General features: G+C 34.9%; 2 protein-coding genes across 2 annotated transcripts; both read right to left on the bottom strand.

Moving 5' to 3' along the window:
- Positions 1 to 1,470: 1,470 nt before the first annotated feature.
- LOC143589894 (uncharacterized) lies at positions 1,471 to 4,670 on the bottom strand. Its single transcript, XM_077070523.1, has 4 exons — positions 3,584 to 4,670; positions 3,221 to 3,309; positions 2,986 to 3,064; positions 1,471 to 2,216 (listed from the first exon to the last, which is right to left on the bottom strand). Exons 1-4 carry the CDS (start codon positions 4,668 to 4,670, stop codon positions 1,471 to 1,473), a joined length of 2,001 nt encoding a protein of 666 aa, XP_076926638.1.
- A 1,555-nt stretch (positions 4,671 to 6,225) lies between these two features.
- On the bottom strand, positions 6,226 to 11,966 carry LOC143589890 (coniferyl alcohol acyltransferase-like). Its single transcript, XM_077070521.1, has 3 exons — positions 11,504 to 11,966; positions 7,901 to 8,467; positions 6,226 to 6,733 (listed from the first exon to the last, which is right to left on the bottom strand). The coding sequence occupies exons 1-3, from the start codon at positions 11,918 to 11,920 to the stop codon at positions 6,320 to 6,322; spliced, it is 1,398 nt and encodes a 465-aa protein (XP_076926636.1). The 5' UTR covers positions 11,921 to 11,966; the 3' UTR covers positions 6,226 to 6,319.
- Between the last annotated feature and the right edge of the window lie 8,819 nt (positions 11,967 to 20,785).

The following is a 20,785-nucleotide window of genomic DNA, read 5'->3' as shown; positions in this document are numbered from 1 at the left end:
GAGGTTTAGATCTATCAAGTCACGCCTAATCCTCTCATCCCAAGTCAATTTAGGTCGTCCTCTACCCCTCCTCCCCTCTATAGTCATGTGTTCTACGGATCTAACAAGATTCGTCGAATGTCGGTCTACCTCAATATGTTAGTATATCTGCTAGTTGATCTTTTGAGCGGACAAACGAAAGTTCAATTATCCTTGTTTCCAGTTTTTCTTTAGTGAAGTGTCGGTCTACCTCAATATGTTTTGTGCGATCATGCTGGACTGGATTTTCTGAAATTTGAATAGCTGCTTTGTTGTCGCATAAAATTTTACTGTGTTGGGTTGGAGGATACCCGATTTCTGTCAAGAGTTTCTGTACCCATAAAATCTCTGCTAGACCTCGTGCTATTCCTCGAAATTCTGCTTCGGCACTTGAAAGAGCCACCACCTTTTGTTTCTTGTTTCTCCAAGTGACAAGATTCCCACCAACGAGGGTAAAGTAACCAGATGTTGATCTTCGATTTCCTTTATCTCCCGCCCAATCTGCATCGGTATACACTTGTGTTTCAAGGTATCCATTTGTCTTGAACAGAACTCCATGACCAGGTGTCCCTTTGAGGTATCTGATAATTCTCCATACGGCTTCCATATGGGCAACTTGAGGTTGATGCATGAATTGGCTCACAACTCCCACTGCGTAAGCAATGTCAAGTCGGGTGTGTGAGAGATAGATTAGTTTCCCTACTATTCGTTGATATTATCCCTTGTCGGCAAGCTTAGAATTTTTCTCCATATAGAGCTTCTGGTTTACCATCATAGGAGTATCCACAGGTTTGCAATCAATCATCCCCGTTTCTGCCGGCAAATCAAGGACATATTTCTTTTGACAGATGAAAATCCCATGTCTCGACCTCAAGACTTCAATTCCGAGGAAATATTTAAGCCTTCCCAGATCCTTCATTTCGAATTCTTTGAAAAGGTTTATTTTTAACTTTTTCATCTCTTCTACATCATTACCCGTGATTATCATATCATCAACATAAATAATTAGGCATGTTACGAGTCCATTCCTCCGTTTAAGGAACAAAGTATGATCTGAGTTACAGTGTTTGAAGCCATGTTTTTTCATGACTAAATAAAACTTGCCAAACCAAGCACGAGGAGACTGTTTTAATTCGTATAAGGATTTCTTCAACCGACACACTCCTCTAGGACTAGAATCTTCAGTAAATCCAGGAGGGGCTTCCATATAGATTTCTTCTTTGAGTTCTCCATTTAGGACGGCATTTTTTACGTCAAATTGAAGGAGAGGCCAATCTTTATTCGCAGCTATAGAGAATAGAACCCTGATTGTGTCAATTTTGGTCACGGGAGAAAACGTCTCGGAATAGTCAATTCCGTATGTTTGTGTGTACCCTTTTGCTACAAGTCGGGCTTTGTATCTTTCAATAGTTCCATCTGACTTGTACTTTATAGTGAAGACCCAACAACATCCTACTGGTTTTTTCCAGAAGGAAGGGTACATTTCTCCCATGTTTCATTTTTATTCAGTGCAGCCATTTCAATTTCCATTGCCTCCCTCCAGTTCTTAGACTCAAGGGCTTGTTCAACTGTAGTTGGAATTTCTTCAGAGCATAGAGATGTGGCAAAAGCTTGGGCTTTTTGAGATAAGTTTCCAACTGCCACGTGTGCCATTGGATATCTAGAACTTCGAGCTTCTTTCTCGGGAGAGTACCTTTTTGGAGGAACTCCTCTGTTGGATCTTTCGAGTAGAACATATCTGACTTGTTCATCCTGTGATAACTCTCGTTCTGCCTCATCATTAGGTAAGTCAAGAGTTTCAGCATGCTCATGATTTTCACAGTTAGTGGATGAATCAGAGATATTGGAAGAATTAACATACCCTTGAGGTTGAGAATTACTTACCTCTGACGCCAGGTTGGGAGGATCATTGTTAGTGATACTCTCTTCAGGACTAGTGGACTGTGACGAGGTTTGGACTCCGTGATTAATTTCTTCTGAGGATGGCATCCATTTTATCCAACTCAATGTGTCATCGTTCGCCTTTTCCCCCTGACCAGTGTGTTGGGTATTATAGAAGTATTCGGTTTCGAGAAAGTCACAGTTCATCGTGGCGTACATGTGACAAGTTTTCGGATTGTAACATCGATAACCGTGTTGATTGACTCCATAGCCGACAAACACACATTTCTCAGCACATGCATCAAGTTTGGAACGGTCTGTTTTTGGTAGGTGAACAAAAACAGAACAACCAAAGACACGAGGTTCAAGGGTAAGGGTAGGTGGGGGTTTGTGGAATTTAGAGAGGACTTGAAGAGGGGTTATTAAGTCAAGAACTCTTGTTGGGGGACGGTTCACAAGATAGATTGTTGTGACAAGAGCTTCAGGCCAAAAAGATTTCGGAACTTGGGATTCAATCATGAGTGAACGAGTTATCTCTAAAAGGAAGCGGTTTTTTCTTTCAGATACCCCGGTTTGTTCAGGGGTATGGGCGCAAGAGGTTTGATGAATTATTCCTTTTTCCTGACAAAACTGTTTCATGGAAGTATTTACAAATTCCCCTCCATTATCGGACCTAAGAATTTGGATTTAACTCTTGAATTGGGTTTTACCCATGGCACAAAAAATCGTGAATTTTGAGAAAACTTCGGATTTATTTTTCAAGAGATAAATCCAAGTCACGCAGGTGCAGTCGTCAATGAATATTACGAAATAACGGAAATTTTGCCCCCCCCCACTCCATGACTTTTGCTGCCCCCACACATCCGAATGAATTAATAAAAAAAGGACTGTCAACTTTAGTATCATTTGATATGAAAGTGTATCTATGACTCTTAGCCAAAAAACATGTTTCACAATTCAAGACTTTATTTTTTGGAAATAATTCAGGAAATAAACGATGCAAATAACCACTAGATGAGTGTCCCAATCTTCGATGCCATAACCAATCTTCCCTATCTGTAGATCCATGAGCTAGCATTACAGTACCTTGTAGAGTCACCTCATCCACATAGTATAGTCCTTGCCGCTCAGTACCACGCCCAATGATCTTTCCCGTCCTGATGTCCTGTAAGATGCAGAAGGTAGGATGCATTAGCACAACACAATTTAGTTCTTTTGTAACATGACTTATTGATAACAATTTATGAGATAAGAAGGGAACATAGAGACAATTTGAAAGTTTCATGTTTGGTGAAACTTGAATAGTTCCTCCTCCTTTTACTTGAAGAATTTCTCCATTTGCAGTATGAATTTTGGATCTTTGTGGTGTTGACATTGAGCACATGTCAGATATTTCATAGGTCATTGTATCTGTAGCACCACAATCAAATATCCATGAGTCTTTAATTTTTTTCATTTTTTGTTGCCATGTTAACTTTCCCAATATTGAAAGAAGTTTCTGACTCCAAGTTAAAATCGTGAGAGGTGTTGTTTGTAATTTTTGAAACTTGAAATTCATTTAATAAATCAAGAACTTTGGGGCTAAAGAATTGAGGGTTCAATACTGTCATATTGGAACTAATGGGTTTAAAATAAAAATGTTGTGAGAGTGAAGGGTTTGAGGTGTAATTCTCAAACCCTATACCTGTGCTACCCCTTGGTTCTTCCTCTTTGACTGCCGCAAAACAACAACTGCCTCCAAGGTTTCCCTTTTCCGATTTTTCTTGACTTCCGGCGGGTTTTGGATGGTCACCACTGCTACCGCCGCTGCTAGTGGTTCCTTGACTGCCCACGGCGGCAGCGGCCTTCCCTTTTTTGTGTCCGCCAGCCCACCATTCCGGGTACCCTACTAGTTTGAAACACTGTTCTTTCGTATGCTTGGCCATGCCACAATGATCGCATCTCAACTTGCTTTTATCAAGCCGGGATGATGACGGATTTGATTTATGGTCTGACCGGCGACCTCTAGAGATGAGCCCTAACCCATCGGAATCACCTGTTGAATTAAGATTGGATGCCACCCCTTGTTGTACGTTCCCGAAGATGCTTTGATGTGCGGTTTCCTTTCGGACAGCCGCATAAGCGGCTTCGGCAGACGGCAAGGGGTCCCACCGGAGGATTTCCCTTTTAAGGGTATCATACTTTCGGTCAAGGGCATTGAGAAATTGAAACAGTTTGTTTTCTGACCTGACTTTGTTGTAAGTGGCGATGTCGGTAGAACACGTCATTGGGTTTGGATCTTGTTGTTCAATTTCTCCCCATATACCCTGCATTACTATCCAGAATTCTTCCAACGGTACGCCATTTTCCTTGAACTCGTTTGCTTTGACGTGGAGATCGAAAGTTTGAAGTTTTTCTTTGCCGCTACTATACGTAACTGTAAGAGCGTCCCATAGCGTTTTCGCTGTTGGGAACTCTGTAAGGTTACTAGCAAGGCCAGGTTCGATATCTTGGATCAAACATGAAAAGACGATCAAATCATCATGTTCCCACTGTTCGTCAATGGGTTCCGGTGGGTCTTGGGTGAGATGGTTTAAGAGAACTTTCGATTTCCCCCCTATGGCGACTCGTATCATCCGAGCACATAGAGGGTAGTTTTGGCTTGTGAGATTGAGGCTAATTTTTAGGCTATCGGATGGACTTGTTTTTGGGTTCTGGGTTTGAGTTTGAACTCCATTTTTGAGGAGATTGGCTATTTGGATGGCTAAGTTATTGTTATCTTCTTCCGACATTGCTACTGGTACTGGTAGATGATGAGAAAAAAAAATAGATTATGGATCAAAAACACTGCTCTGATACCATGTTAGCCATGATAACCAGAGGAATGGATGAGAAATTGAAGTATTTTGTATTCCATTGTATCTTTGAACATGCCTTCGTATAATATTATAAATAGCCTAAACATAATACCAAATAAGGAAAATACAATAATTGCATTGAATATAATGGCTGGCAGTTTATGGTCTATATTGGGAAATGATGGAGACTGATCCCCAATATTTTCAATCAAATATTTCAACACTTGTTACATCTTCTCTTACTTGAAAGACTTGTTCTTCAACATGGGTTGAAACCCCTTTATTGACTCTTACTTCATGTACCAGTAAAGATCCCATCGGTTGATCATATGACAATTTGCTCAAATCTTTGGATTCTTCTATAGCAGCCACTACATGTTCCCATCTTGTCGGTAAACTTCAAGGTACTTTCTCAACAATAATCTGATTTGTCACTACCTCACCATATGTACGCTTCTGATTGACAATCTTCATCACTTTAGACAAAAAAAAATCAGCCACTGGTTCCCCTTTCTTCCTCTCTCTTCAAACAGCCACGGGTAAACTTCAAATCAGCCACTGGATTGTTTCAAGCTCTCTTCTGAGCCCCTCAACTTTACCCTTTGTACTTTTGAATCTCCCTGGTTTTGCATGAGTGTCCATGCTTGTTTAGACGTTGTTGCTCCTGCAGTTTGAGAGAATATCTCATCGTGCACAATTTATTGAATTAGTGAGAACGCCCTAGCATCTTTCTTCTTATTCTCATGCAGCCTAACTGTATCACCATTGGCCTCATTGAATACGGTACCCACATAGTCCCACAGATCTTGAGATATCATAATTGTCTTCATTCGAATCTATCATAATTCATAGCCTCTCCTCTTAAAGATTGGAAGGGGAGTCGAGGGAATACCACCAGAATTGTTGTTTTCCATGAGCATCAAAAAGGTTTTGTGAATAAGAGTTAGGATTTTTGATGATTTAGGAATTGTAGTTGTGATCGAATACAGAACCTGGATACGCTCTGATACCAATCTGTTGAAGCAGATTGATATAGATAAGAATATGGAAAACAAAGATGGATACTTTTCCATTAATCATAAACGCCTTAAATAGGCAGAGCTTACAACGGTAAAGAAAGACTTAATCAAATAAAAAACAAACTAAGAGAAATGCTTGGTAAACAAAACGTGCATAATAAAAACACCTAGACTCGCCACCAAACTAGGAGGCTTATTGACTCAGCTTGATCTTCTAACGGTCATTTCTTCAACATGTAACCTGAGTTTGAATTAGCTCCAACATCCTCTAGATAGAATTCAGTTGCAATTTTTGGAAATATATTTGTTATTGATAGATGATAATGGTTATAGTCAAACTTTATTTACCGTCGTGGACTGAATAACATAGGCAAAATAGTAAATTTTGGAACCTTAAAAGATAATAATGCCTTAATTACAGAGAAAGAGCATATAATATGTTTTTAATAACAAGAAAGAGAACAATTAAATAGAAATAAAGTACACACAAACTATTAACCATAACTTTTAAACAATATACCGTTAGATTCAAAAGCCTTAACTTTATACCAATATTAGTCAATCTTAAAGTTTAAGGTAAGCAGTAGTCAAGGGTTTAAACAGGTGACTCGCATGTGTCTCCACGTAGTTCAAATGCTTCCTAGGCAAATGCATGTAGACAACCCAATCATCGTCTTTGACAGGACTCGCCATCGTCATCACATAACAATCCCTTCGTGTCATCGGAACATAGCATGATCCGAACACTAGCTTCCCCCACCCAAAATCCATCTTGTCCATGATAGAAAACTGTTGACCAGATGACACCATGATTGAGACCGCCTTCTCGGTTCCAGCAAATGGCCGAGACATCAACGGTTTTGGCCTTTGATCCTCAACCCAATCTATTAAGTCCAAGAAGTGTTCCTTGTTAGCTGCACTTTTTAAGAACTTGTGAACCTTGTTTGCCACCGAACTCAATGGCATGTCCTTCAAATCCTGTGTATTATGTTTCAGAATCATAGATACAAAAAAAATATCATTATTTTCTACTAAATTAGCTTTGTTGGTATTTTTGAAAAATCAAAAATGGGCCATGATAACAGAAGTTAACAAAATAACCTTGACTTTTAAAATTATCAATGAACCAAGTTTTATATGTGTGCTTAGCATAGCAAATTTATATCCTAGCTTACACATTAGATTGTCATCCCGACGCACCAGATCTATATATCCATGACGCAACACATTTCCATCATGGCACAATAGATCTATACACTAAGCTTATAACGTGAATATATTTATTTTTTATAAAAATATCTTTATATTATATTGATATATAATTTAAATCTTAAAAAATTAATAAATCTTTTGAAAAAATGTTAAGTTCTCAAAAAGTATAATTTTAAAAAGAACATTATTTTATCCTTTTACAAACTTTTTGTGTAATTTTAAATATCATATTATTGGGGGTGTTTGGTATTTCTTATTTTCATTAACTTATAACTTATAAACTTTTTGAAAAGTTAATAAGGTGTATAAGGTGTTTGGTAACCATAAGGCCATATGGATTTAACTTAATGAGAAGGCAAAATAAAGGAATTTTGAAAAGTTAGGAATTTGTAACTTATTAACTTAATGAGTTTGATTTACCTATTACACACCTTCAACCCTCAAAACCCGTTACACTCATTTTAAAAAATAATGTCCTTTTTAGTCATTTTAGTTTTTTCCAACACATAAGCTAATCCAAACATGTTTTTAAAAACGTCTTTTAAAAAAATCATAAGTTAATAAGGTCTTTTAACAAAAAGTCATTTTTCACTTAAATAAACAATCCCAAACGCACCCTATATATATATAATTAAATTATATAAAAAATGGCAGTAAAACGAAACAAACAATATAAATTAAGTTGATTTGTAATTAAATAGAAAAATATTACAATCTGCCTAATTTTTTCCTAGCTATAAAGTGATGGTAATAATTTGGTAAATGAAAAATTCATCAACCACCTTGTCATGTCTAGTATCATGATTTTCCACTTTACTTCTTGGTTAGTTTTATTTATTTATTTATATTTTTTTGTATAACTTTTAGCAACTTCTAATGTTGGTATATATATTTAAGCTATGGCACAAGTGTGCATGAAATCGAAGTCTATACCTTTGATTGGATCCTTCCAAACGGGATAGACAAAACATTACCAAAGTGTGCATCCATAATATTTTCTTTCTCGACTCCTTCTCCCTCCGATAACCTTCTCCTTCCATCAACCGCAACAGCGATGTTACAAATATGATCAACATGGCCCGAGTCCTCCATGAACTTAGCCGTAATCCTCCACAAAAAGGAAGTAAACGACTCTAACTTCGAGCTTTGACATCCGTTTTCACTGGCTAACAACTGAAGTCTCTTAAGTTGGTCACCTTCCATATAGTACATTCGACTTATATTAAAGTCTTGATCTAGATCATTTGATTCACATTTTTTATCAGTTTGAAGCGATGGGAGATTAGAAAGCGAAAGAAACATGTTGGCTGTTGAAGGCGCATAGATGGTTGGGTGCCTAGCGTTGAGAACTGAACGACGAAAAGAAGGCAAGAATGATGGTGGTTGCGACCGAGTCATATTGGCCCATGAGGAGACAAACATGTTGGCTGAGTAGCCGTCAGTTACTCGATGATCAAACATGCATGCTATCACCATTCCACCGCATTTCAACGTTGTGACCTGCGATGATAAGTTGTCGTCAAGATCAAATTATGTCATAATTAATAAAATGGAACCGTTGAGAATTTTAATTTGAAAACCCACGGTTGTTAACTTTTGTCTAGTACTACATATTCCCTTAAAACATGTATAAATGTTGTTATTATCTTTTTAAAAAATTATACTATAAAATCGAACACATTTAACTACAATTTGCGCATGCGTACTTAATGCACGGGCGTACCCACATGTAATGGTGTGTGTATGTGTCATATAATTTTCAATTTGTAAAGGATGGACTACAACATTATTACACCATAATAACAAAAACCAATAATTTACTGACTAGACGTCACGTGTCACAATTCGTCTCAGTTTGTAGCCCCTCCACTACATGTAACCTTATATTGGTTTAGACCTTACTAGCCAATAACCATAAGCTTAGGTCCTTTAACTTTAGGTCTTAGCTCGTGATTTTAAAATTTTAAACCTTCCTAAAAAACAAAATTAACCAGTAATTGCAAAGAGAAAAACAGCTAATAGTGACAAACAACACCTATACCCAGGCAATCATGCTTCGTCACCACTAAATCCATTTGCTTGCCACATTCTTATTAGACTTCCTACTTTGGGTAAGTGATTAAGTGAATCACTCATTCGATAGTCAGTTTTATTGTTTTAATTTATTTAATTAAGGAGTAGGGACTATGGTTTGAAAAGTTATACAAGTTAGGACTTAGGAGTTTTAGATTAAAAACATTATTTATATAATTAGACAAGTTTAGATATGTTAGATTTTATATTTTTCATTATTCATTTGTAATCACAAATGCATTGCAATTTTGTTAATTATATAAATTTAGTTTAATTATCTATTTTATTTTGACCGTACCTGATCAGACTTAAACTAGACTAAAAAAATTATTATATAGTAATAGATAAACACCGTTATAAATTTTCATCAAAAATTTGATAGATCCACCAGTGATACAATGATAAGTTAAAATTGTGTAACTATCTAGAACAAATTCTACTTTTCCAATATAATAGTGAGTTATATGCTCACTCCTTTTTTTCTTGAAATCTTTTTAGAATTTCAATGCGTTATGCGTTCGACCATCAACCCTAATTAACGAATCCTTGTGGCATCTCATACTTTCAAATTATTAATGTTATGTTTAACGGTCTCATAAAAAATGTAAGAAGTGTTAACACGTCATTACAATAGGATAGGATTGCCTGAGCTTATTACACATATCCTAATCCTAACTAGACACTCACCTACTCCACTTTGAAGTACACGTACTTGAAAGTTGAAACTTGACCACTTATTTAATTTAGAGTTTAAACATAAAGGTTATGTATTATATGACCATAAGACAAAACATAGATCATAATATTTTTGTCATTTCTGGCCGCAATTAGATTAGATAAACATAGTATATATTTTTGTCATTTTGGCAGCATTTATATATAAACACAATCGTATTAGTTGATGCATACTTTTATAAATTTCAAAAGTTAAAAAAGGTTAGTGTACCATTTTAAAAAGTCTTAAAGTAACACTTCTAAAAAGATCTGTTGTGGATTAATGAAGTTTACATATAACTATTTTATTTTTTTAAACATTCAATATAACTTTCTTTTTTAATTCGAATTTATAATATGTGAACTTGGTGCTGTAATTAACTTTTTTTCAATATACAAAACAATAAGATTAAATTGAAATTATTGTATAATTAAAAAGATACTTTGGTCTAGTGATATCTAAGAGTTATGTGTATCAGTGACCCTTTCGAAAAGGTTGGGGAGATTGAGTTCCGGCTTGAACATAGGTGTTAGATTTCTGTTAAATAAATAGTTAAAATCACCATAGTAAAATTACATGTATTTAGTAAACTAAGTTTTTGTTTACCAATTGTTTTGGACAAACCACATGATCTTAGGGGTGACGTTCTTTGGGTTTGTTATTTGGATTTTGAGTTTTTTTAGTCGATTTCTTCATGTTTAAAGTTTTTAATCTAGACCCAAACCCGATCCAAATTTCTCACATATTTTATGGTTTGAATTGAGCTGATCGGGCTTCGAGTATCCTAGAAAACAAAGAGAATAGAAATAGAAATTTAAAAAATTACAATGCTAAAATTAAAGCAACATATTCTTAAGTCCGACCAATGGGCCACCGAAATCAAACAAAGGCTTTAGGCCCACATTTAATTATGACCTCCGAAAAAGAACATTAAATATAGATATATTATAATGGATAAAGTAAAATGAAATTTATTTGTTGGTTTGGTGGTATATTTGTGTGCTACTTAGTTGTAGGGCTTGAGTTTGAGACCGGTTTCAAGCGATCTTTTTTTATTTTTATTCACAATTGTCAAGAAAGGGTCACAAGAACTAATTTCAATTTAATCCTCCAAAATCGTTGAGCCGGCCCTGCATATTCTTCACTTGTAACATAACTAACCAAAAAATAAATCAACATAACCCGATAAAACAATCAAAAGGAGTAAAATTAAATAAAGTCCAACCATATATAATAAGAAACCAACATAATTGTCTTCAATCTGTCTTGTTTAAGGTGCTCGATTACGGTTGCTATCAGTCATAAATCGAAAGCAAAAATAAACCATAAACAGTCAATCCATAGCATGTGGAATGGAAACAGTCGATCTACGAGATATACAAATAAACTTAGCGGCTAAAGCTTAGCTTATTGTCAATTATCTATTAGTCTAGTGGTATAATGACCAATTTTACAAATGTGAGGTTGTGGGTTTAAATTCTTGTTGGTAGAATTTTGTTGTTAAAAAAACAGGCTTAGACTACTATACTTGATAATATATTTTGTTTTAAAACAAAAGGTATATTCGAGTTTTTTGGGTTGACGTGAAGCCCAGAAATCAGACACAATAGTCAACCCAAGTTACTTCAGTTCCGGTTTTTCGGGTCAATTAGTTCGGGTACATGATGAACTAAAACCTTAATTGCTTAGAAAATGATTTCGATATTATTGTATCATATTTAATGAATGAATTTAAATAGTTAATTAACCTGGATGGCTAGCACCCCATGAGACCTCTTGGGGACCATCTTTCCTTCAAAGCTTACATCAGGATTATGAAAGTTGAGTTCATGGAGCTTCACTTCAGCAGCAGCTACAATAAAATCGACACCTTTATTGTTGCAGTGAATCTCGGGCTCACCAGCACAGTTGCGAACAATCTCTCCGGCTAGCGGGTAGAACAAGGTGAGTGCCTGAGATAAAGAAGCCTTGAGGGCATCAACCATTGTGGTAACATCAGTTGACTCATGGGATTTTTTGTAACAAAAGACAGAACCAACATCAAAGGGTGGCACCAACAAGTCCAGGTTTGTAAATGGAAGCCAGTGATCATGCCATGGTTGGTTAGGTGCAACTGTTTCGGTCCTTATCACCTTCACTGAGAAATCTTCAGCTTCAACACCCATTTGGTTATTTTGTATGTATGTTTATCGAGAGAGAGAGAGAGAGAGAGAGAGAGAGAGAGAGATGAAGATACGAACGTACTAATGAGCAGTTTGATAGAAATCCATGAAACATGTTTGTATATATATACACACACTATATATAAACGAAATATTTAAAAGCTTTTCGGTTGCTCTTACTTTTTCTCAAGCCACGAGATTGGTTTATTTGTAAATGAAGGTTTTGTCATGCATTTGACCCGAATTCACGGGTATGGGTCTCACGGTCTCACCAAACCCAGATAGCCTTATGGGTTATTTCATCTCTTTTAATTAAAAATTAATCTCGCCAAATATTTGATATAAAAATTCCTATAAAATAGGGATATACTAAAAAATAATATCCTATTTTTTTAAAAAAAATATTTATAATTAAAAAACAATTTTATAGTTAAAAAAATAAGCGGGCCATGTGTTTCACCAAACGCAAATATATTAATATTGTCGTATGCTTGTTTTGTATATATATTAATATTATATTGTTTGTGAGTGTGATATATATATACATATATATATATATGACTACAACACCATTACACACCAAAAACAAAACCTACTCTTTGTTGACTGTGCGCCACATGATGCAAATCGTCACATTTTGTAACCCCTTCACTACAGATAGCCTAACAGGGTTGGCACATGTGATTTGACAGGAACAAATTTTCAAAATAGGAAATTTTTAAAGTGTGAAATGGTGAGAGAAAAGTTGTTGATGGTAATTACGAGATCCGCCATTTGAAATGGCGGAAGTTAAGCAACATGTAGACTATGTCAGATTTTTGTCTTGTGAATTTGACGATTACAAGATGTTCCGCCATTTCAGATGACGGATCGGATATATTTTATTCGTGTTCTGTCATTTCACATGTCAATTTATGTGATCCACCAGTTTGATTCAATTTGATTGGCTGTTCAAAATTCCAAATAAGCTACCCTATATGTCAAAATGTATTTTGATAGACATTCGTCATTTGAAATGGAAGATGTCAACAAGACATCCGCCATTTCAAATGGCAGATGTGAATACTGTACTTGACTAACAGATTTGGCAACATCGCTACCTTTACTTTTTTATTATATTTCTAAATAACATTATTTAAACAAAATAAAAAGTTTAATATTATTAAGAAAGATTTTTGTTATTAAAAACACTAATATATGTAATTTTAAAAATACATTTTTTCTTTTTATTATTTATTATTTTTCGAAATAACATTATATAAAAAAATAAAAAATTTAATACTAAAAAGATTTTTTTATAAAACACTAATATATGTAATTTTAAAAATACATTTTTTCTCGCATCCCTTTTTTTGAAATGGTAGATGTCTTCTTGACATCCGTCATTTCAAATGGCAGATGTGAATAGTAAATATAGTATTTGATTGACTGAATTGAAAACACCACTATCTTTCCTTTTTATTATTTATTATTTTCCTAAACAGCATTATTTTAAAAAAATACAAAATTTAATATTAACAAAGATTTTTAATATTAGAAAATACATATGCTTAATGGCTAACTATTTGTACATTGGCCTACTTGCAAATTAACGAAAGGTACCTGTCACTCGACCGTTCTATGAGTTTGGTCGTATTACTTATTGGCTAACTATTTGTCCAATAAGTAGTGATACAAATAATAATTGTATACAAAATCTTACAATATCGGTAGTACTCATCCCGTAAGTCAACAAAGACTTAATCATTGTAATGTAATCTGTCATGAGTTATACAAGTTAAAAATCTCAATGAAAGTGTTGAAATACTGGGTGTCTCACAAAAATGTGAGTTTTATAAAAACTTGAATGTCCCACCTTGCAAGTTTACAATTAATGAGTTCCTGGTATTAAGCACCTAGTTTAATACAAAGTAGTATGTATTAGTATAAACTGAAAAGCTTTCAACGATAAACACGAGATTGAAAACTTTTGGCACAAAGTCTCACCTTATTTAGGCAGAGATCTGGATTCGTGTATCAAAGGCTCGATCAATAGAACAGGGTATCGTTGCAACTACTAGTGTATTATACCAACACTCAAATATATAAGAAAACGAGAGAGAGAAGCGAGAGAACTGAACAACAGATAGTAGCCTTGATCAACACCCTTTTATAGCTGACTTTTAGGTCGCGTATCGAGACGACCTTAACATAATGCCATTGCGTAGCGCGACGACCTTATAGGCATGTCGAGCCAGCCCTAGCTATGTCATGTGGCTTGACACGTGGCATACAACGTGTCATGAATACTTAGACAGCACGTCGCGTAGTGCGACTGCCGCCAAAAATTTCAGATATTTACAAGGCTTAGCTTATCGGGACGGGTTTGGTAATACCTGACGCTTAGCGCGAAGGAATAAAAAATTTTATTTTCTTATATCGGATTTCATGGTACGCGTTCAGGGTTAGATTGGGAATATTTTCAAGAATTGTTACAAACGTATTTTTGGTTAACACCCATTTCTTCTTTCAATAACTCGAATTCATGGGTTTTTTTATAGTAGATAGATCAATTTGGGGCATAATTGGTGACGTCAAAGCTATGAGTTTCCTTTGTATTAAGGGGGGGGGGGGATATTGGATAAGTTTGGTTTGGGTTGCACCGGTTGGTTAGTTCTTATTTTGGTTTAGCGGTGTGTAGTGGTAATCCTCTTTATGGTGTATGTTTTTTGATGGTTTAATTTGGTGGTGTACATGGTGTTTTACTTTTGGGCTTAGACCATGTGTAATTTAACTTCTTATGGGGGTATTATACATCATGTGATATTCATGTCATCAAGGAGTTATGCCACTACTCTCATTCAATCATTACGTATTAATTAATTAATCTTGTAATTTAAATTAAATATAAATAACATAAACACTTGATTTATTAAAGTTTGTGGTGGAAAAACATGATTGGTTGGAGCGTGTTTAGTGGCGGATGTATAGTATAGTTATGGGTAGCCTCCGCTACTCCTTAACTTTTCGCCGAGAGTGTAAATTACATTCATTTTAGGTCGGTGTTTCTTATTTCGTTATCCCTGAAAAAATATTATGTTACCCCTATTTGTTTAAAGTTCCACCAATATAAAAGTTCAAATCAAATAAAGCCCAAACAAAGTTGATAGCCCAAAGCAAATAAAATCATTAATTTTTTTTTCGTTTGTTTGAACGAGAAACATTAAACATAAACATGCTCAAACAAAAATAGGCTCAATAGGGTTAACGCTTTTTAAAAGTTCAAATCAAATAAAGCTTAAACAAAGTTTATAGCCCGAAGCAAATAAAAACCATTAACCTTTTTTTCTTTTGTTTGAACGAGAAACATCAAATGAAAACAAGCTCAACAAAATCATCATTTTGATGTTGAAGTTTTTAATACGGTTTTGAATATGCAAATTCAAGAACTTGGAAATAGATTCAATAAGGTCTCAACTAATTTGTTGCCCGGTTTAAATCTATGATAAACGTTTTCCAAGTTTGACATATCTAAGATAGTGACATTCTCGAAAGTGTATCCGAATGATTTTAGTAATGAAGAAAGATGATGTATTTTAGGTGGTCAAACGACCTTTTATCACATTCTAAAGGAATATGATAAATTTGGAAGATTGGGTGGAATGTGTGACATTGATCGTGTAATGGTGGAAACCGGAAAGCACACCAATTTTCCTTTGGTTTATCGAATATTGAAGCGAGCGTTGGTTTTACCGATTGCAACCACAACTATTGAAATATGTTTTTTATTTTCTAAAATGAAGCTTACTAATCCGGGTTTGTGCAAGCAAATTAATGGGTAATGAGTATTTAAACAATGCTTTAGTTTGTGTGTTCGAAGGAGAAACGTTTGATAAAATAAAAGAAGAGTGTGTAATGGCTCAATTTCAAACATTCAAAAACCAAGGAGAAATTTGCACCCATGTATGTATATTTATAATCGTGTTTTTACTCTTGTTCATTTATATTGTATAAAATACGGTAAAAAAAATTAAACGTTACCTCTGATATTTATGTCTAGATCCGCCACAGAGCGTGTGGGTGAGGGAAGAGGCGCTATGTACATCACGCCCCGGCGGCCCAGCCCCATTACCCCCTTATAAAACCAACAAGGCAGTGTTGGGGGCGTTATACACACTTTATAACGTCACACTAAACATGATCTTAGCTTCTTACTTTTAATAAAAATTATTTAGTTGGCCGTTTAAAAATATTAATAAAGAAATAAACTCATTTCCATGCTAATATGTTTCCTACATCTTCTCTTGATAAAACTCCCTAATTTAAGTCGATGCCCATCATGCATGACCACCCATTTGTTACCACTTACCACATTAATAATAACAATAACAAAGGGGTCACATGCACGGGCCAAGTGGTAAATCCTCAGTAGCTCCATTGTTGACTCCAATGCTCTTCGGGGTCCAAAATTATCTGTTTTATCCCAATCCCACTAATATTATTTGCCACTATTGCTTGTCTCTGAACTTCAATATTATCTATATGATATTGGACCGGCAGTTTTCAAAATCTCATATCATTTAGAACACATGGCATTTAATATTGATTCAGTGCCGGCTCATTGGGGTGTTGGGGGTCGACGGTCACGGACCCGATACCCCGTTAGGCCTTAGTTTTTTTTAAATTATATTTATTTTTATTAAAAATAATATGTATATTTAATGTTTAAACTTAATTATATGACAACTAGCTTGGTATAGTGGCAAAAGGGTATTGCAAGGGCTGTAAACGAACCGATCGAACATGAACAAGGCCTTGTTCATGTTCGTTCGTTAAGAAAATATTGTGTTCACGAACGGTTCATGAACACTTACCGAACGAGATTTTATGTTCGTGTTCGTTCATTAAGGAAATTAATGTGTTCGCGAACGGTTCACGAACACAAGCAAACACAAATAAAATCGGTAGAGACTAGAGAATAAGATCGATGTATTCATCAATGTGAATATTGAAAGCCCGTAAACGAATCGAATGAACACGAACAAGGGCATACACGTGTTCATTCATTTAACTTTATAATTAATCGAACAAATATTTATGTTCATTTGCGTTTATTTAAAAATGGACATTTGTGTTCGTTTGTTTAAAATCTAAACAAACATAACTAAACAAAGATAAACGAACATAAATAAACATATATGAACCAATGTGAATGAACACAACAAACATAAATAAACTTAAATGAAAACACATAAACGAACACAAATTAACATATATAAAACATTTAAGTAGATGATATATACAGATAATATTTAATTATTTTCTATTAATACATAAACGAACGTTAATGAACATAAATGAATGAACGGAACATGTGTTCATGTTCGTTCGTTTATTAAATAAACGAACATAAAAGAACTTCCCGCCGAACGGTTCACGAACAGTTCACTGAACGTTCGGTTCGTTTACAGGCCTAGGTATTGCTCTCAACCAAAAGGTTATAGGTTTGAGTCTCATTTTAGACATGTTTAATCATTTTTTATACAAAAAATTTTTACACAACCCAAATTATAACTAAGTAAACCTATATAAATATTTAATACGGAGTAATTGTTTAAACCAACAAAATACTCCTTTTTAACTAAGGTTCAAAAAAAATTTTGTCTCTAACCAAAAAATTTTTTATTTTCTCAAAGTCGGGCCTGCATTGATTTATGACAGAAGACAGTGCGAGTTTCCATTCTCCACTGACTATACGACTTTTTATCTTTATTAAAGTACCTTAAAATTTTTCAAGCTTTTTATCACTTAACGTGGTTTGCTTCAAACACAATAATTTATATACATGTGCACCACCGCCACTATAAAACTCAACATATCAAACCTTAAAGTGTGTTAAGATGGAAGTAGTATTAGAAGGGTGACCTCATAGAAAGTGTCTATTAAGGTAACCAAAAACAAGGCCGTGAGTTTCTGGATAGGCCATCCAAAGGAGGCAAAGGAAAATTATTAGGGGTACGTAGGATCGGATATTACAAGTGGTATCAGAGCCACTCATGTGTCATTCGAGATGGTGGGCAAACCTCATCAAGAATGGAGAGTCTTCGGGGGTGTCGAGAGGTACGCCTTAATTTCACATCCTGGATTGGATGGTGGGCAAACCTCATCGAGGAGAATGAGTCCAAAGGGGGGTGTTTTTAACATCTCATACAAATCTCACATCGGCCGTGGACAAGAAAGATTATTGTTTTATGAGTAAATGCCCTGCTCTTAAATCATAAACGCGTTTTGGGCTTAATGCTAGTGGACGAGAGGAGAGCTACACAATTAAACGTGCTAAGGTGAAGTAGTACTAGGATGGGTGACCTCATAGGAAGTACCATGGAAACCAAAAACAAAGTGGCGAGTTCCTGGATGGGTCATCTATCGGGGGGAAAACGGACAATATTGGTGATACGGGAAGCCGAGATGTTACACATAACCCAATAAGCTCATTTTAAAGTTTACTTGTTTAAATCTAATAAAAAAAACTTTACTTAAGGCGCAAATTTTTCTCATCAGCCCAAAACTTTTTAACAACCCTTGAGGACGGCATTACGAACAACAATAGCCATATGTGAGAAGCCTACGAATCTTTGAGTCATTAAATCTGTTATTTTAGTCAATACTTTAATACAAAAGAGGTTGGGAAACCCGCGTGTTGCAACGTCTAGAATTTAATTCGCGATTGAACCCTAACAACTACGCTTGTTACTTCACCGGAAACCCGGAAGAATCCAAACCTTCTCTCTTTAACTGCGTTAAACAAGCGTGTTGCGGCGCGGACACAGTGGTAGCTCGGTCGTTACCTGTTTAGTTTGTCACGATATGTCCAAAAATATATTTTTTGGCTAAAAAGTGGAAAAGCGTTGAAGTTAAAACTGAAAACGTTTCATTTTTTTATTTACTAATTTGTAAAAATCTAAAAATTTTGTGATTAAAGTCGAAAGACTAAAAGTTTTATACAATTTATAAAGTGTGATAGTTTTATGACCAAAATTAAAGTGTCAAAAGTTAGGTGTTAAAAGTGTAAAGGTGTGACTTAAATGACAAAAGTTTGAAAACAAATCTATAATGGAAAAATATTAAATAATGAAAGTTTTTACGCTGTTTTTTTAATATAAACACAGTTAGAATGTTAGTCTATGACTTTTCCTTAAAATAATAAAATTGGATACTAAGATTTAAAAGTTGCAAGTGTGGGTACTAAGATTTTAATTTTATAGCAATATTAGGTACTAACTTTAACTTCCGTTAAAAGATTGCGGGATTTGCGTCAACTCGCCGTCGAAACGTGTGGATTTACCTATGTCGAGGCTTCAACGCTAGGATTTTAACAATGCCCGATTTTTACTAACCTAATAAACATTGTTTTAATATTTTAATTTGTTAAATGTTAATCTTTTTATATGTTAATTCAACAAATTTATATTTCAGGTTTTATTAAGGTACCATTACTAACGTAACCAATACCCACCGAATACGCATCAACTCGCTTCTGCAATTACCCGGGTATACCAGTCAACTAAATATTGTTTTATATATGGTAATTTTAAAAATAAATAGTTGTACCGGTACTAATCCTAAAAAATAAATTCATCATATTAACATACTTAAAAAATAGCGACGCTCGTATAATGTGTTATTTTTTAAATTACCATATTTAAAACAATATTTATTCGGCTGATAAAACCAGGCATTGTGATACAGCAGCGAGTTGACGCATATTCGATGGGTATTGGTTACGTTAGTAAAGGTATCTTTATAAAACCCGAAATATTATATTGTTGAATTAACATATCAAAAGATTAACATACAAAAAATATATACAATATTTACAACGATATTTATTCGGTTTGTGAAATTGAGGGTTGGTAAAGTCCAAGCGTTGAAGTCAGGGCATTGGTAAACCCGAGTGACATTACGGCGAGTTGACGCTAATTCCGTTAAAATCGTTAACTTTAACGGAAGTTAAAGTTAATACCTAAGATTGTTACAAAATTAAAACTTTGGTACTCATACTTGCAACCGTTAAACCTTAGTACCCAATTTTATTATTTTAAGAAAATGTCATTGACTAACTTCGTAATTGTGTCATTAACATATATATATATAATTTTATTAAAAAAAATTCAAAACGAGTTTTTAATGCAAATATAAACTTAGAAAGAGAAACTTACAAAGGAGAAAAAAGTAAGTATAGACCATCCTGAGGCATGCCCCCAGCTATACTCTACCTCTCAACGACAGCCTACAAGATGTGTACTAAACAATCGAGGGTAAACCCCCACCCCATCTAGCATCTAAACGTCTATATTTCCTATTAGGCTTGTTCTAATTCCAACTGTGAGAAGTGATGGACCTAGAATATAAATTTCTACCTGAGTAGGTTTTTCAATCTTGAATGTATCGGGTCGTGTCACAAAAATTGTCAATACAACCGGTAATACTAAGAGATGCAATAAGGATTTTGAGATAATCATGATTACGAAAAGTCGATGCTTCGTTTATTACTGTACCTAAAGAAATGATAGAAGTACGTAATCGAATCCGATACTCATTCTTTTGGCATTTCATTTTTTTTTTCCCAAATGTAAGCATGTAACACACATAGATTTTTTTCGAAGTAAGCATACAAACTACGAGGGTCGACATTCAAAAATCTCAGGATAGGTCGAAATCGCATAACATACCATAGGTCAGTAAATACAAACCAAGCTCCTTATACCATACTCCCAATACAACACATACATTCATTCAAGAAAGATAGCAGTCAAAATGACTTGTCCAAGTTTGAGCATTATCCCACCATCGATTTAACTAAAACTTTGGTCATTAATGATTTTGAGG

This window comes from Bidens hawaiensis, unplaced genomic scaffold, assembly GCF_021521415.1.
Source record: "Bidens hawaiensis isolate Kalapana, Puna unplaced genomic scaffold, B.hawaiensis_p1.1 tig00038007_1, whole genome shotgun sequence".
In the NCBI taxonomy this organism is placed as follows: Eukaryota; Viridiplantae; Streptophyta; class Magnoliopsida; order Asterales; family Asteraceae; genus Bidens; species Bidens hawaiensis.
This window is presented reverse-complemented; position numbering and strand designations above follow the sequence as displayed.

Excerpts from the sequence above, each read along its gene's own strand:
- LOC143589890 (XM_077070521.1), bottom strand. The coding sequence starts at position 11,920 with ATGGGTGTTGAAGCTGAAGATTTCTCAGTGAAGGTGATAAGGACCGAA. Across the intron at positions 8,468-11,503 it reads ATGGGGTGCTAGCCATCCAG|GTCACAACGTTGAAATGCGG; the intron begins GTTAATTAACTA and ends TTATCATCGCAG. Across the intron at positions 6,734-7,900 it reads TTGGAAGGATCCAATCAAAG|GATTTGAAGGACATGCCATT; the intron begins GTATAGACTTCG and ends CATAATACACAG.
- LOC143589894 (XM_077070523.1), bottom strand. The coding sequence starts at position 4,670 with ATGTCGGAAGAAGATAACAATAACTTAGCCATCCAAATAGCCAATCTC. Across the intron at positions 3,065-3,220 it reads CAAATGGAGAAATTCTTCAA|GACATCAGGACGGGAAAGAT; the intron begins GTAAAAGGAGGA and ends TGCATCTTACAG. Across the intron at positions 2,217-2,985 it reads GGATGAGGTGACTCTACAAG|ACCGTTCCAAACTTGATGCA; the intron begins GTACTGTAATGC and ends TACCAAAAACAG.